This window comes from Petaurus breviceps, unplaced genomic scaffold, assembly GCF_028583685.1.
Source record: "Petaurus breviceps papuanus isolate PSGF00001 unplaced genomic scaffold, PetGlider_PUasm1.0 90734, whole genome shotgun sequence".
Taxonomy (NCBI): Eukaryota; Metazoa; Chordata; class Mammalia; order Diprotodontia; family Petauridae; genus Petaurus; species Petaurus breviceps.
The window spans coordinates 12,533,141-12,551,613 of NW_027187327.1; the positions used below are offsets into that span (position 1 = coordinate 12,533,141).

At 38.8% G+C, this 18,473-nt stretch overlaps 1 protein-coding gene across 1 annotated transcript in view; it reads left to right on the forward strand.

Annotated features, from left to right (window-relative positions):
• Nucleotides 1-1,276: 1,276 nt before the first annotated feature.
• Nucleotides 1,277-18,473, forward strand: part of SLC17A5 (solute carrier family 17 member 5) — a 62,211-nt gene continuing 45,014 nt past the window's right edge. Inside the window, exons 1-3 of the mRNA XM_069067025.1 lie at nucleotides 1,277-1,497; nucleotides 8,559-8,755; nucleotides 14,945-15,178. Of these exons, the coding sequence (XP_068923126.1) occupies nucleotides 1,404-1,497; nucleotides 8,559-8,755; nucleotides 14,945-15,178 (525 nt within the window). The 5' untranslated portion in view covers nucleotides 1,277-1,403. The remainder of the gene's footprint in view (nucleotides 1,498-8,558; nucleotides 8,756-14,944; nucleotides 15,179-18,473) is intronic.

The following is an 18,473-nucleotide window of genomic DNA, read 5'->3' on the forward strand; positions in this document are numbered from 1 at the left end:
GGGAACTGCTTCTTTACTTTAATCATGGGCCTTTAGGGAGGGTAGAATGAAATCTTTAGAAAATCTTTGAGATCCTCACTACATAAATTCAAAATGCAGCAACATAATATATTTTATCACAATTTTAAAGAGTTAAAAATGCCTAAATGTATGTAGTACATTTATATATATAAAGATAAATAAGTGAATATACATAAAAATATGCATATATTTATTATATTATATATTTATAATAACTAAATATTTATATTACATATATTTATATTAGCATAGGGCACTTTCCTCACAGCTATCTCTACTTTCCTTCAACAGGTGGCTCAAATGCCACTTTCTCATTGAGGCCTTTCCTGAGTTTCCCCCATCCTCCCACGTCCCCCTCTCCAAACACCCTTATTGTATATATACCTATGTAGGACCTCGCTGTCTGCTCGGGATGGATTGTAAACTGACTGTCTTTTTGTGGCTACTGTCACCTAGGTCAGGGCTGTACAGGTGCTGGCCGTGGGAGTTAAATCAAATATTGCCATTCCCTTTTCAAAGAGGAGAAGGGAGTCCCAATGCTTTGTTGCAAACAGTAATGGGGTCATTAACTTTTTTAATCAATCAATAAACATTGACTGGAAGCTGAGTGGAAGTGGATAGAGTACCAGGCCTGGAGTCAGGAAGACTCATCATCCCGGAGTTCGAACGTGGCCCCAGACACTTAGTAGCTGTGTGACCCTGGCCAAGTCACTTAACTCTGCCTCAGTTTCCTCATCTCTAAAATGAGCTGGAGAAGGAAATGGCAAACCGCTACTGTATCTTTGCCGAGAAAACCCCAAATGGGGTCAAGAAGAGTCAGATACGACTGAACCGACTGAACAACAAAATGTGCCAGGTACTGTTAAGATTTTTGAGAGACAGAAAGAGATTAAGATGAGGCCCCTCCAAGGAAAACGCGTGGGAGCAGATGACTAAGTGCAAAAGTCAGAGAGATAAGTAAAAGGACAACGTGATTCCTCTTCCTTGACAGCTGGAGAAAGCTTGGAAAGAGGTTTTGTCAACACTCGGGACAATGCCCACACCTAAGATGGCGGCCTAGTAGGGGGGGGGAGGGTCCGCCTTCAGCCCTCCTGAGGCCGTGCCCATACTTAATATGGCGGCCGTTGTGGGACTCCACCGTGGTACCTTCCCCAAGGAAGTGCCCGTTCCCAAGATGGCGGCAGGGGACTACGGTGGCAATTCTGCTGCTGGGCTTCAGCCTGGCGACTCGGCATCCGGATAGGGGCGGGAGGAGGAGCCTGCAGGGGAGGGCAGAGGCGGGGTGGGGCGGGGCGAGTGCCCGGCAGCTGATGTGTCTGTCTGTGGGCTCCGAGGCACCGGCTCGCAAGAGTCACATTCCACCCTTTTCTCCCTGAGACATCATGAGATCCACGGAGGGCTGCCTCACCGACAGCGAGTCCGAGGATGCGTTGCACAACACCCCCTTACTGCAGAAGCCCCCGCGGGGCGGCCCAGGTGAGCGGGGCTGCAAGGCCGGGGTAGAGACCCCGCCAAAGCCCCCTCTCCTCAACCGGGATGTGACGGAGATGGGGAGGCCGGGAGGAGAGGATGAAGCGGGGCTGCAAGGGCCCCTTACCCCACGGAGTCACACACACGCCCTTTACCTCCGTCCCCCCACCTCCTTTCCCAGGAAGCGCCCCAGCCTCGAGTGCGCCTCCCTGTACGGCTGGCGCGAGTGGGACTGGAGCTGCAGGACTTGAACCTGACCGTTCCCGCTGGGATGGAGGTGGGGCCGGCTTTGGTACCCCCGGTGCGGGGCAGGAGTGGGGCAAGCACTACGCCCCAGAGAGCTCCGTTGGCCCCCAAGATTCCATCTGTTCCCGGGCTGAGGTGGAAGTCCTGTCCCCAGGCACTTAGGGTAGTCTCGTGACCCTAGGATAGAATCTATTGTTGCTCCTCTTCCTTTTTCTGTCTGCGAAAGGATGGTCGTGGTCAGGCAGCTAATTTGGGGGGGGGGGAACATAGTGCTACATTGGAGCACTTAAAATTTGGGGGAGGGGCACATATAAATGTACTACATACATTTAGGGGAATTTTGAATTCTTTAAAATTGTGGGGAAATGTATTATATAATGTTGCTGCGTTTTGAATTTATGTAGCGAGGGAGGCTCTCAGAGATTTTCATTCTGCCCTCCCCAACAGCCTGTGATTAAAGTAAAGAAGGAGTTCTCTGAAACTAGCTTGTGACCTTGGCCAAGTCTCTTAACCAAGCCTTAGTTTACTCAGCTGTAAAATGAAGACCATAATATCACCTATCTCTCAGGTTTGTCGTGAGGATCAAAAGAGATAATAATTGTAAAGCACTTGCCACAGTGCTTGGTACAAATAAGATGCCATTTAAATGTTAGCTAGTATCATCAGTAGGCAGCTAAGTGGCAAAGTGAAAAGAAGCTTACTAGTGTGACCCTGGGCAAGTCACTTAACCCTGTTTTACTCAGATTCCTCATCTGTAAAGCTAGAGAAAGAAATCCACTCCAGTATCTTAGCCAAGAAAACGCCAATGAGGTCAGGGAGTCAGATATGACTGAACAACATTATGGTCATCTTTTATTGTTAAAGTAATCCCTAGTTCAATTTCCTGCATACTATCTAAAGTGATCTTAATCAAGTCACTTTGATCTCCAAAAGTAAAAGCAGGAAGTAAAAGAAAAAAAAAGAATAAAACCAAAGCTAATTAAGGAGGTAGAAAGCAAAGAGACATATGATAACAAATACTAGTTTAGTCTGTGAAACCCACGACACCCACGTGTGGTTTTCTTTGCAAAGATACTGTAATGGTTTTCTATTTCCTTCTCATTTTACAGATGAGGAATTAAGGCAAACAGGTTCAAGTAAATTGCCCAGAGGCAAACAGCTAGTAAGTTTCTGAAGCTGGATTTGAGCTCAAGTCCTCCTGATTCCAGGGCTGGCACCCTATCCATTGAGCCATCTAGCTGCCCCAGACAAATGCTAGAGTACCACAGTTATACTGCTATTTGGTGGTACTCATGGTTTAAATTGCTTATCCCTTTGTTATCCAGCAGAATGCCTATGGAACTTTCTTAGTCTTGTCACCCTGGTCTTCTCTCACAGATAAAGGAATGATTACCAGCAGGTCCCTTATAACTCACTTAAGTTTATATAATTCACTTAAGTTTTTACAGTAATACCCTTTCTCTCCAGAATTCTGTCATCTGACAACATACATGTTGACATGTGACAGAGAGGGAGACTTTGGGCCTTCACTGTAATTTATGATTTGTTCAACAAATATAAAGTACCCACCCCATGCAGAGCACTTGGCTTGAGGAAGGGAGAAAAACCTGCCTTCCGAGAGGTGATAGTCTAGTGGGTAAAAAAGATACAAGCACAAGTAACTGTGATACAAAAATTTTGTGATAAGTACAATAGAGTTACAAAACAAAATACAGTGTGGTACTTGGGTGAAAATCTTTGAGGGATCGAGGATGCAGGAAGGGCTCTATAGAGAAGGTAGCATTTGAATTAGAAAATGTAGAAAATTAAGCATATGACAAAGTGGATTATGAATGTCAGACGTAGAGAATATGTGAATAAAGGCACCATGTCACATAGGCTATTCAGAAATTAGAAAGCAGACCAGTTTGTAATGTAGAGGAGAGGAATATAAGATGGGAAAGATAGGAAGAAGTCACAGTGTAAAGTGGATTGAAGAGAAAGTTTTGCTTTTACTTGTATGCAGTAGGAAGTCACCAAGATTTTTGGGTAGAGACATCAGATTTATGGGTAGGAAAGATTGTTGTGATGTCAGTATGGAGGGAATTGGTCAGGGAGCAAATAGACACTGGATACTGACATCTTTTCTTCACTAAAGTTAGTAGTGAAGATGAGAAGAGATTACTAGAATAAGAGAAGGCTTCTTTAGTGTTGGAGAGACCCAAACATGCTGTCTTGTGGAAGGTACAAGAGAGGCACAGAGGAATTAATCATGGTAAGGAATAGGGGTACCCCATTTCTGTGACTATGGAGGAGAAGAGTAAGTAGTTATGCTAAGAAGCTTTGAGAAACACTAAATGTTTTGTGAATCAAATGAAAGTAGAGAATATGAATGTTCATATATTATATCATATCATATTACTATATTTCAACAATAGATATTTATAATGACTCAGTCAAGTAAATGTGAACTTTTTAGTATAAAAATTTTTACCTTAATAAATATTTTACTTTTTATTAGTTATTCATTTACTAAACACAAATATTCATTTATTCATATTAGTTATTCATTCTTTTCTCCCCTGCTAGTAAATTCTTAAAGCGCTGAATCTTACTCTTTTTTGTAACCATCCCCATAGTCTTTTTTTTTCTGATTAACATCATTCATTTCCACCAGATTTTTGAGTTACAAATTTTCTCCCCATTTTCCCCCTACCTACCACCCCAAAATAGCAGTCCCACAGGATATCCCCTCCTCCAATCTGCTCTCTCCCATATTTTCTCCCATACCCCTTTCGACTTTTCCAGTGGATCTCTATGCCCCAGTGCCTGTATATCTTATTTCCCAATTACATGTAAAATAGTATTAATAATAGTATATATATATATATATATTTAAATATTTGATTTTAAAACTTTGAATTCCAGATTCATTCCCTTTCTCCCTTGTCACCCACCCTTACTGGGAAGATAAGCAGTTCAGTAGAGATTGTACATGTGTGGCTAATGCAAAATAATAACATAGTAGATATATTGTGAAAAACTGACTATATTTCCCTCCTTTCTATCCCACCTCCCACTTATTCTATTCTCTACTTTGATCCCATCTCTTTTCAAAAGTGGGTGCTTCCAACTTCCCTTCCCCCCCAGTCTGCCCTCCCTTCCATCATCCCCACTCTCATCCCCTTCCCCCCTGTAGCAGCAAGCACCCCAAGCGCGTCCTCAGGATTTGCTGCCCATACAGGTTCTTGGATCTGCTTTGTTAAAGGAAAGCAACTCAAAATGGGTTAACAAGCTTACTTTAATCAGTCAGACATATATCGTTTACCTTGTTCAGGGGAAAAGGTCAGCACCCCGAACTTCAAAGTATACAGGCAGAATTATCAAGACAGAAACAGATCAAGTAGACAGATTTCCAAACTGTCCAACCATTACATCCATACCCAGTCAACATCTGGGTTTCCACATCTGGGTTTTTCAAAGCCTGGGGACTCTCAACAATGGCTTCCCAGAATTCAGATCAAATCACAGAACACTTCTCAAAGTGAGTCCCAAAACAAAGCTACACATCAGGGCTTATATAGCCTTCTCCTGGCTCAGAGAATGTAACAACCTTTTGGATCCACTGGCCAATCAAAAAGTATCTACTGAAAAACAAGCCTCCCACCCCAGGCTTCAGGTGCACTTTAGCCTAGGGGCAGGGAAGATCTTCCAAATCTGCATTCCCATTACATCCCCCTACTCTCCTGGAGGGTGAGATACCCTATTTAGTGTGTATTTCATTCCCTCCTCAAGCCAAATTCAATAGGAATAAGGTTGACCCATTCCCTTTTGCCTTCCTATTCTTCCCCTCCATTGTAACCATTTTCCTTTGCCTCTTCTATATGAGATAGTTTACCCCATTCTGTCTCTCCCCATCTCCTCTCATTATATTCCTCTCTCACCTCTTAATTTCACCTTTTAAGTATCATCCCTTCCTGTTAAATTGGTCCTGTGCCCTCTATCTCTGTATACCTCTAAACATATATACACACATTCACATATGTATTCATATGCCCATATACCCTCATATATAGACATATATATATATATATATATATATTTCTATTCCCTTCAACTACTGAGAAAAGTTTCATAAGTTACAATTATTGTTTTTCCATGTAGGAATGTTAATAGTTCAACTTTGATAACTTCCTTATGATTTCTTTTCCCTGTTTACCTTCTCATGCTTCTCTTGCTTCTTGTATCTGAATGTCAAATTTTCTATTCAACTCTGGTTTTTTCAGCAAGAATGCTTGAAAGTCCTCTATTCCACTGAATGACCATATTTTCCCCTGAAACATGATACTCAGTTTTGTTGGGTAGGTGACTCTTGGTTTTAATCCCAGCTCCTTGGACCTCCGGAATATCATATTCCAAGCCCTTCGATCCCTCAGTGTAGAAGCTGCCAGATCCTGGATTATCCTGATTGTGTTTCCACAATATTCAAATTGTTTCTTCCTGGCTGCTTGTAATATTCTCTCCTTAATCTGGAAATTCCGGAACCTGGCTATAATATTCCTAGGAGTTTTCTTTTGGGGATCTTTTTCAGGAGGTGATCAGTGGATTCTTTCAACCTCTATTTTACCCTCTGGTTCTAAAACATCAGGGCAGTTTTCTTTGAGAACTTCCTGGAGGATGATTTCTAGGTTCTTACTTTGATCATGGCTTTCAGGTAGTCCAATAATTTTTAAATTATCTCTCCTGGATCTCTTTTCCAGGTCAGTGGTTTTTCCCATGAGATATTTCATATTGAATTCTATTCTTTCATTTGTTTGGATCTGTTTAACAGCATCTTGATTTCTCATAAAGTCATTAGCTTCCATTTGCTCCAATCTAATTCTGAAGCAATGATTCTCCTCAGTGAGCTTTTGATTTTCTTTTTCCACCTGGCAAATTTGGCTTTTTAAGGCATTCTTCTCCTCATTGCCTTTTTGAGCCTCTTTTGACATTTGAGTTAGTCTATTTTTTAAGGTTTGATTTTCCTCAGTCAGGCTGTTGACTCTCATTTCATAATTTTCTTGCATTGTTCTCATTTCTCTTCCCAATTTTTCCTCCACTTCTCTTATCTGCTTCTTAAGGTCCTCTATGGCCCGTAACCAGCTCATATTTTCACTGTCTTCCTCCTGTTCCATGCTTTGCTCCTTTTTGTCCCAAAATAGGAATCTAATGTTGGAATCTTCTGTATGCTTTGTTTCCTTTGCCTGGTCATGTCACCCCTCAGTCACTTGACCCCTGGGCTTTTTTCCACAGTAGGACTCTGCCACCAGACAGGGGAGCTTTCATCCCAAATGCTGGGGTTTTCTCAGCTGCCAGAGATATTAGATGGGTGTCCTCTCTGAGGTCTCCACACGCTCTGGCAAGCTGGACACACACCCCAGGACCTCCACCCTAGACTGCAATCCAGATCCAAGCAGGTTAAAGCAAGAGCAATTACCCCTCAGACTGGTGCAGGCCTCGAGGCACTGGCTGGCTGTGCCTTAGTCTCAGCAGCTTCTCACCCTGGGGGCAAAAGCCACACACTCCCACTTACTAGTCCCAAAGTCCAGACTGCACTGACCTCTCACTTTGCTCTTTGCATCTATGTGTTGATAAATCTGGAAACGGCCACAGCTGCTGCTGATCTGGAGTCCCTCTGGCCAGCGGCTGGTCAGGCCCACCCTGGAGCTAAAACCTCGGTGTAGGGCTGGGCTCCTCTCCCAGAGCACTGCGCTGGCCGTAGGTTAGCTTCTCTCTGTCATTTTGTGAGTTCTGCAGCTTCAGAATTTGTTTAGAGTCCCCTTTTTACATGGATTGGGGAAGGTGGAAACCGGAGCATCGGGGAAGTCCTGCTTCTACTCCACCATCTTGGCTCCGCCCCACCCATCCCCATAGTCTTAACACAGTGCCTTATATGTGGCTGTTGCTCAGTAAATGTTTGTTGAATTTTTTTTAAGTTAAATTAATAACAAAAACAATATTCAAATAAAGTTTTAAAAGTGAGATCATACATAGAACTATTGTCATCAAATTATTTGCAATTTATCTTTAAATATATTAACTTTAAACAAAATAACAGTTTGTATCAGAAGTAGGACTGGAACCCAAGTTTTCCAATCTTGACAGCTGCACTATATCATACTATCTTTCTACTGTAGTTCTTAATAGTATGTCCCTCTAAATGCAGCCAAGGATTAATGGCATCCACATCACACTCCTGAGAGGACAAAGTGGGTATCAGGTCCCAGCTCTGCCATTTACTACTTGTCCTTGGGCAAGTCACCTAACTTTATGAGGCCTGATTTTCTTCATCTGTAAATTAAAGGGTATGGACTAGATGATTTCTAAAGTCTTTGAATCGATGTAATCAATAGATAAAGAACTAACTTGGTAAGTTGTCTTTGACACACCCTGGTTTGTGAAAGGTGGGCAGGTCGTTTAACCTCTCAGTGCCACAACCAATCTTGCAGAACTGCTTGTCTGCATTGGTAGGCATTTCTTCCTCAGGAATTCCCAGCACAGATGAAATCACAGATCTAATTCTTTTTTTAAAAATCACACTCCCATAAGATCTAGAAGTATATAATGCTGTACCTACGGAGTTGACTTAAATATCAGATGTAAAAATACAGTAAGTATAGTTTATTTAGATTTTAAAATTAAATATATATTCCTGACATGTCATGATACTACAAGGTAGTTTGTGTTTTGTTTTGTTGTTTGTAAATAATGGAATTATTTTAAAATTACTTTGAATGTACTTATATTTGTTATTTTTAGGTGCTTTGTGCTTAACTGTACTTTTAACTCATTTTTTCTTTCAGTTCCTACATGCTGTTCTACTCGTTACAACTTAGCAATAATAGCCTTTTTTGGATTCTTCATCCTCTATGCCTTACGTGTGAATCTAAGTGTAGCATTAGTGGATATGATAGACTCAAATAAAAGTATGGAAAGAAACACAACTTCTGAGGCATGCCCAGAACATTCTGCTCCCATAGGAGACTTTCACAATAGAACGGTAGGTGTTTAGCTTTTTAATTTTTCAAAAAAAAAAAAGTGGTTTTGATAAAATAATTTTAAAGCAGAATAACCAATGTCAGTCGGATAAGTGCAAATCTTGGGTAAAAAGCTAAGCACAATTTGGTAATAGGATTTCTTTTTAACCTACAAGTCCCATAAAGGTTGTCACCTTCAGGTTTTACCTTCAGAATCACCCTTCTGATGTAGCAGACAGAACCTCTTGCATAGCAAGTCTACCTGTGACAGTTTTAGTTTGATACTATTTTGAACATAGGCTAAAAATAACTTCTGGTACTTTGCTATAGTGCACATTGATCTGTTTGAGAAGCATTCATATAGTTCCACTGTAGATATGTCCAAGGAGATAAATGTTGGCAACATCAGCTTTTAAAAGGAATGTTATTTAATACTTGCTTTTTATTATTGTTGCTAATATTGCTGTTTCCAGGAGAGCTGGTGCATTATCATATCAGCTTTCTGTACTCTGCAATTGGTTTATGTACTATGACTTGTTTATGGAGAGGTGCCAGTCTGCAGATCAGAAATCAAAACCCTAGACCATCAAGGAGAAAAATTTTCTCCACACTTGGACACTCTTGAATATGGGCAAACAGGCAACAGGTACTTGTCCAAATACTATTGAAGTGGGAATTAATAAGGGAACACCTGATAGTTTTATAAATTACTAAAAAATAATTTTATTCTAAGTATTTTCTTTGTTGCAAAGGTCAGGTCACAGTACACTAGAAGAAACTGATGACCTTATTTTTATAATATTTGTTTCCTTTCATCCATCTGTTGATTTTACTTCTCTGTAAGAATCAAAAAATTTTTGTAATTTTCATAAGAATCAAAAAGACACGCTTAAGAATAGTTAGCCAGTCAGTAAACATTTATTAAACTCCTGTCACAGGCCAGGCTCTGTGCTAAATGCTAAGGATATGTAGAAAGACAAATGACATTCCCTGCTATCAAGAAATGGGGGAGAGCAGCTATGTACAAATAAGATGTTTACAAAAATAAGTTGGAAATAAGTGTGAAGGCACTAAAATCAAGGGGAATTGGGAAAGGCTTTTTATAGAAGGTAAGATTTTAGGTCGGACTTGAAGCATGCTAGAGAAGCTAGGAGGCAGAAAGAATTCCAGGCATAGAGGACAACCACTGAAAATGCCTGAAGTCAGGAGATGGAAAGTCTTGTTCAAGAAATAGCAAGGAGACCAGTGTCACTAGATCACAGTGTTGGGGGGGAGGGGTGTGGGATGGGGTGGTTATCTGCAAAAAAAAAAAAAAAGTGCTGTATGAAGCCCAGTGTGTAGAGTGTCATTACCAAATGAAACAATTAGGAAAGGAGGGAGTGACATTTTAGCTGTGCTTTAAAGTATATGTAAGAATTTTTTTTTTAATGAATAAGAAAAGACATTAAGGGCAAAACAATGTGACCAAAGGCATGAAATTGGAAAGTGCAAGATGAACTGGAGATGGGGAAAAGTTTTGTAGGCTGGAATGCAGAATATCTGGAAAAGAATTGTGAGATAAGGCTGAAAAAGTAGAGTAGTACGTGTTTTGAAGGGCCTTGAATGCCAGAAGTTTAAACTTTACTTGGGAGGTAATAGAGAGCCACTGGAGGGTTTTTTCTTTGATTTTTTATCTAAACTTAAGGAAGATTAGTTTGGCAGCTCCATAAAGGTTAGAGTAGAGGGATGAGAGACTGACAGCAGTTAGATTTGTTAGGCAATTAAAGTGGTTGTGGCAGGTGGGAATGAGATTGCAATGAGAATAGAGAGGTCAGGGCACAGAGGGGAGGGGTTATCATAGAATCTCATATTTAGAGGGCATTTCAGAGGTCTTCTGGCTTGACCCTACAGCACTCCTAACAAGTTAGTGACATTTAATCTCTGCTTGAAGACCTTCAATTATGGGAGAACTCACTACCTCCCAAGGCATCCCATTTTTTTTTTTAAATAGCTCTGTTTTTCCTTAAGCTAAGTGGAAATTCTACTGTCTCCCCTTAATTGTTTAAATTCAGTTCAGCTGTTTAAATTCACTGTGCCTACTGTGTTCCTTTGGCACCAAGGAAAGAAAAACAAAAACTAATTGTTCCGAATTAATCAACAAGCATTAATTAAGCATCCACTGTATACTGGGCACTGTGCTAGGTACTGAGTATACAAAGATAAAAATAAGACAGTCTCTGCTTTCTGTGGTCTTAAATTCTGCTGGAAGAGACATGCAACAATAGCATATATACATATATACAGAATACATAGAAGGCAGTTTAGAGAGGAAGGACACTGACAATTGTGGGTTTCAGGAAAGACTTCATATAGGATCTGGTGCTTGAGCTAAGTCTGGAAGAAAGTAAGAGATTGGAAGTGAGGAGAGAGTGCCTCCCAGGCATTTGGGACAACTAGCATAGAGATGGGGTTTTATATTTGGAGCTAGAAGAGACCTTAGAAGTTATTGAGATCTACTCCCTCATTTTTACAAAGTAGGAAACTGAGGCCCAGAGAGGGAGTGACTTCCCCAGGGTCCTAAGGCCAGTAAGTGTCTGAGAAGGGATTTGGATGAACATTTTACCCTCTCCAAGTCTAGTGTTCTATCCACTAGATGCCATGCTGTTAATTAAAAAAAAAACAAAAACTTGAGGCATAGAGAAATTAAGTGATTTGCCTAGAGTTGTACATCTACTCAAGTGAGTATGTTAGGCAGGATTTGAACCCAGGTCATTTCTGACTTCATGTTCAATGCCCTATTTACTGTGCCCTAACAGAGAGAGTGGAACAGCAAGGGCAGTTTGGCTAAATCATAGCATGTAGAAAGTTGAGTAATATAAACTAAGGGAAGAAAAGTGGATGGGGACAAGTTATGACTGGTTTTAAAAGCCAAAGAGGCCATAGGAACCAACTGAATTGAGTAGAACAGCAATATGATGAAATTTGTTCTTAAGGAAAATCACATTGTGATTAGTGTATGGAGGATAGATTAGAGTAGGGAGAGACTGACTCTCCAAAATAAATCAACCAGAGATGGGAAAAACTACTCTATACTTTTCCAAAGACTGTAATATAACATAAATGTTACTTCTTATGCCTTTACCACTTTAAAAGAACAGTAGAACCTGACACAACAAAGATTTCTCTAATGTGGGTGTGAATTTAGTTCCTGTGTCAAGTTATATTCTTTGAAATTACCTGCCATAAAGTCCCAACGGTAGCTAGGTGGCACAATGGATAGAGAGCCAGGCCTGGAGCCAAGAAGACTCATCTTTGTGAGTTTAAATCTGGCCTCAGACACTTATTAGCTGTGTGACTTCCGGCAAATCACTTAACCTTGTTTGCCTCAGTTTCCTCATCTGTAAAATGAGCTTGAGAAGGAAATGGCAAACTATCCTAGCATCTTTACCAAGAAAATCCCAAATGGGGTCACAGAGAATCAAGTATGACTGAAATGACCAAACAATAACAATAACTGTGAGGTGCCAACCAAGTCCTACATTTTTAATCATGACCATTAGTACACAGATTCCTTATTTGTAACTGTATTTTTGTTACAAGGTGGGGCTTTTATTTGGGGGACAGTGATAGTGATACAAAATAAAAAGGAAAGAAATAAAAGATCATTATTGAAATATTTTTAAAATACTCAGAAGAGACCAGAGAGATATTTAGAGGAGCACATAGATAGCAGGACAATATTAGTATTATTATGTAAAATTTAATGTATATTAAAAGGAACAAGCTGGGGAGGATTTGGAGATGAGGGAGACGTGATAATGCTGCTAGAAAAAGGAGAAAAGAAAGGGATCCTTGCAGTATGTTCTTAAATACAAAAGAGAAAAGTAGGAAGCTCAGAGGAAGACCAGACAGTAAGATAACTATTGATTTATTATATACTTTTTTTAAAAAAAGCAAACTGTTCATAGTAGAGATTCCCAGTTTCCTGTATGATCCTCTTTCTGTTCTTTACGTATGGAAATATTCATATTAATTGTTGTTTTTCAGGTTCATAAAAATATGATAATATTAACTAGCATTTATAAAGTACTTTAAACTATATACATTTTATTCCAGCCTCACAGCAGCCCTTTGAGGTTTAGGTTCTATTATTATCCTCATTTTACAGATGATGAAACTAAGGCTGAAAAATGTTATGTAATTTGCCTAGCATCAAATAGCTAGTATCTGAAGCAGGATTCGAACACAGGTCTTCCTGAGTTGCTCTATGCATCATGCCACTAAGCTGCCCCACAATGACAAAAATAAAAATTACTAATAAAAAACTGAAGCTTCAAAAATAAATAAAAGGAACAAGCACTGTAGTAGTAAATGTGTGACTTCACATACAATCCCCATTTGCTGGCCTTCTTTGTACATGGTAATTAATGTTCATGGTTGTTGAGGATTCTGAAGCCAAGCAAAATAATTTTACTTCCTTTTTCACCTGACAGCCTTCTTAATGAAGCTACCATTTGGCCCCCCTCTTTAACCTTCATTCTCTCCCCAAATCTTCTCTTCTTCAGTCTAAATGTAACCAGTTCCTTTAGTTAACCTTCCTGTGGCAGGTTTGATTCCTTCACAGTCCTAGTTGCTTTTATTTGGACACGTTCTAAGTTATCAATATCCTTCCTAAAATTTGACATCTAAAACTCTAAGATTCAAGATATTGTCCAACCAGGTCAGAGTCTAATGGGACTTCCCCCTTACCTTATTTAGAATACTGTGCTTCCATTACTGAGATAGAGTCAGTAAGACTTTATAATCGATTGGCTATGGCAAGTGAGAGAGAAGGAAGAGTCAGAAAAAAAACATCCAAATTTCAAATTTAAAAAACTGAGTGAATGGTGGTTCCACATGTAGAAATAGGGAAGCCAGAAAGAAGATCAAGTTTAGAAGTAGAAATAATGAGCTTGATAAATTAAATATGGGATTTGATGTGCCACTTGACCCAGCTGACCTGTAGGAAATAGAGATTTATCTGTCATCTTAATAGAGGTGATAGTTGACGCTGTGGGATTGAATGTTTCAAAATCTTTATGTTAGGCTTTGGAATAGAAATAAATTATACAGTCAGATATATATATAATAGTCCTGACATCCATTTCTGGCTTTAATCCAAAGTCTAATTTGGTGGGCAGATAACCACAGATAATCTATAAATTGGGTATATGTAGGCTACGTACATATAATCCAAAAGCTGACTAATAATAATTAAAATAACAAATAAATAAAATAATAATTAAAATGTTGTTGATATGTCTATATGTGGGTGTGTGTATGCTGACATGTCTATGATAAAAAAATTCTTGATAAGTTTTCATATGTTAACTGAGTTAAACCAAAGCTATTTGAGGCTTTAAAAATTAAGTACTAAGCTCCACCAAAAAATTAAATAAAATCTTTGCCTACAGTGAGTTGACAATATTATTCACCTGGGTGATATATATTATTTGGGGAGCAGCTAGATGGTACAGTGGATAGAGTGCTGGGCAGCTCTTCTTAAGTTCAAATTTGACCTCAGACACTTTACTAGCAGTGTGACCCTGAGCAAGTCACTCAACCCTGTTTGCCTCTGTTTTCTTAACTCTAAAAATGAGCTGGAGAAGGAAATGGCACTTACTAGCTATCTGACCCTGGGAAAGTCACTTAACCCTGTGTACCTCAATTTCCTCATCTGTAAAATGAACTAGAGAAGGAAATAACAAACAATTCCAGTATTTCTGCCAAGAAAATCCCAAATAGGGTCATAAAGAGTTGGACACGACTGAAATGACTGAACAACAATATATTATTTGATGCCAGAATAATTAAAGTGTTTCTGCACTGGTTCTAAAGTTGAAAGGAATGTAAACATAAAGAGAATGTTTAATATTCTGAATTAAAGCATATGAAGCTTTTTGATCCAAAAAAATCTCTTTGTCTCATAAGTTATAAAACACCTCCAACTGATCAGATTGTTTTCTTTATCTGAAGGTGTTCCATAAAACAGCCATCTTTCCTAATGGCTTGAAGATTTCAGCTCCCTTCCTTCAGACTGTATTCCTGGAGCATATAATCACATTAACTATCAAAAAGTTCCAATTTCTTAACTGTCATAAGGTTAATATAGTGGACAAAGACGATTATTTCTGCAGTGAAAAGTAAGTTCTCAAAAGTCAGATACCAAAATAATTTTTATTTCTGTGTTCTAGGGAAAGAAATATCATTGGGATGCAGAAACTCAGGGATGGATTCTTGGCTCCTTTTTTTATGGCTACATCATCACTCAGATTCCTGGTGGATATGTTGCCAGTAAAGTGGGTGGAAAGCTGCTTTTGGGATTTGGAATACTTGGTACCTCTTTGCTCACATTATTGACCCCCATTGCTGCAGATTTGGGAGTGGGCTTTCTCATTGCAGTCCGAGCCCTAGAAGGACTAGGAGAGGTAAGTTATTTATCATTGCTTCATTCCTCATCCTACATTCTTAAGTTTTTTGAAGATTCCTCCTTGAAAGGGTCAGGTCAGCATCCTTTTAAGGTAAAATGACCATTTGTGAGGGGTAATATTCTTAGAATATAACTTTTTTGGGGGGAAGGCAAGGCAATTGGGGTTAAGTGACTTGCCCAAGGTCACACAGCTAGTAAGTGTGAAGTGTCTGAAATAGAATTTGAACTCATATCCTCCTGACTCCAGGGCTGGTGCTCTATTCACTGCACCACCTAGCTGCCCCTAGAATATGACTTTTTGAAAAATAATACTATATGTACCTTTCAATTAACACCAGAGATTGTTTTACCAACCTCATCTATACTGATGAACAATTCGTATTTTGAAATTCCATTTGTAATAAATTTTATGTTTATTAAGAGCCTCAGACCCTAAACAGGGACTTCAGTCTTTTGTGAAAGTAGAATCATTATTGGTGATTTTAATCAATTCTTTTTTTGGTTTTCCTACTTCTTTTATCTTTCTTCATCTCTTTCTTTCTTCTTCCATTTTTCTTAAACATTCTGCAGTCTTCTCTTTCAGATTTTTGTTTCCTTGGGAAATGTATCATACTAGTTGCAGATAATGATGGGGCAACTAGGTGGCACAGTGGATAGAATACCAGGCCTGGGGTCAGGAAGACCTGAGTTCAAATCTGCCCTCAGACACTAACTAGCGGTGTGACCCTGGGCAACTCATGTAACCTGTTTGCCTACATTTCCTCATTTGTAAAATGAACTGGAGAAGGAAATGAAAAACTGCTCCACTGTCTTTGCCAAGAAAACCCCAAATCAGATCATGAAGAGTCAGACACGACTAAAATGACTCAACAACAACAAGTTGCAGATAATACTTATATATCTCCAAAAGTCCCTCCTTATAATGTAAATGTGCGTAGGCACCAGAGGGAGAGGCCTCAGGAACTCCTGTAGCCTTGTCCCATTTGCTACAAATTTACCATATTAGTTTATTGACAGTCAAAACATTAAATATCACTCTATTCCAGGTGTTGTGCTAAGCACTGGGTATATAAAGACATAACAGTAAAACAGTCCAATGGCAAAAACATCATATACATATATAAAGAGAGGAAAAGGAAAGGGAGACGAAGGAAAGGAGTCTAACTGGGGTACCCTAGTATAGGCCCTGTGTTTGGTCAGTTAGAGGGAAGGGGGTCAGCATGAAAGTTCTAGGCCAGAACTCTTCTGCCTTCAAATTAACAATTCATTGTTTGAGCTTGAAGATATTATTAGATAAATATAGATAAATATAATAAATATAATAAATATAGATATTCATTTATTTTGATTAGAATTGTGTCAGTGAACATAAAGAGTTATATACAGGGGCAGCTAAGTGGCACAGTGAATAGAGTACCGGCACTGGAGTCAGGAGGACCTGAGTTCAAAATAGGCTTCAGACACTTAACACAAAACTAGCCGTGTGATCTTGGACAAGTCACTTAACCCCAATTGCCCTGCCTTACCCCCTCCAAAAAGGAAAAAAAAAAAGTTACATACAGTTAAATTGCCTCTGCTAGAGATAAAGAATTTCACTGTTGTCAGGGCTATATATCTAAAACCAAACTTGGATTGCTTATAGGAAAGAAAAACCAAAAATTTACTTGAGCTTTAAGTTGTGATTAATGAGCTCTTATGAATCTACTAATTTTCATATCTTAGAAGGAGCAGACCCAGACCAGAAGTCTCATTCCAGTAATAGAGAATAGTGTTTCCCAAGAGACACTTCTAAATTGGATAATATTGTCAAAGAAAAAATTGAAGCACTTAGTAATGTGCAGGTTAATTATCTGTACCCTGGTTGTAATTTTGCACTTATTTATCTCTGCTCTTTTCAGTTTCTAGATGTGTAACTTATTTCACATTATTCTATAGTACTTTTATTTTTTTTATGTCATCATTCATGACACTTCTATTCACGTGCTTTTCATTTCCCTTATTAATTCTTTTCTTTACTTCATGGTTTTTTTTTTTTTGACTGGGCAGTTAGAGGTTAAGTAAATATACTTTCTCTTACTATTCTTTTTGTAAGTAACAAAAATACAGGATGCCCCCAAAGGCTTAGAGCAGTTTTAAGCTACTAATGCTTAAACACCCAGTAGTTCATATTTATTTATCACTTTAAGATTTAGAAAGAGCTTTGCTCACAATAGCTCCATATGGTAGGAAGTGTCCATATTATCCCCATTTTACAAATGAAGAAACTGAGGCTCTGAAAATCACACAGTAAGCATTAGTTCTAGAACTTGAGCCCAGGATCTAAGATATATATTCTTCACTCTCATCACCTAAAGCACTTACAAATAAAACAATCCCTCAGGGTGCTTTGGTGCTTTTGGTAGATTGGCTTAGCTACTTCCTTGGTGGTGACAGTGGTGGTAGTGGTGGGGATGGCAGGCCCATTCACCACAAGAATTGCTCCCTTAGCTAGATTAGAAGTAGAACCAGTGGCCTGTGAGGACACTACTCTTCCCTAGGAAGTTACTGGCTGCAAAAAAATACATATATGTGTGTGTATATATATATATGATATTCATATATGTACATATACATACATACACATATACACATATATAATTTTTTTAGGTTCATAGCATTATTTGTCATAACCAAAATTGGAAACAAAAATATGTACCCTAAAATTGGGGAATGATATATGAATGAAATAGAATCTTACAGTTCCACAAGCAATTATATTCAGAGAAACAAAATTCAGAGAAACCTGAAAAGATTTTTGCCAGTTGTCACTTAATCTTCCTGGGACTCAGTTTCCTTGTCTATAAAATAAGGAAATTTAACTAACTGGCCTGTTAAGTTATGGTACAGCTGTAATACATTGAACCTCAGTGAATATGTATTAAGTGAGACAGAATGAAGAAAGCAGAACAATATACTTATTGACTTCAAACTGTAACAAAATCAACAGGTAGAGACAACAAACATGGTCAAAGACAGTAGACTGTGTTAGTACTTCTTAATCAATTGACTAGCTAGTGCCAATAAACCAAAACAAATCAGAAACAGTTTTATTATATATACTCAAGAGTGTGGCATCCTCCACCAGCAGTTGATGAGGAATTTGTCATTCACAACTTAGCAAGGAATATTTATATGTTACATGAAACAAAAGAAAGACTTTTTTCATTAAAATGTGGCAGTCAGACAAAGAAATATACTATACTTTTTTAAAAATAAATTTTATTTTTAATTTATGGAATTAAGCATTTCTATAA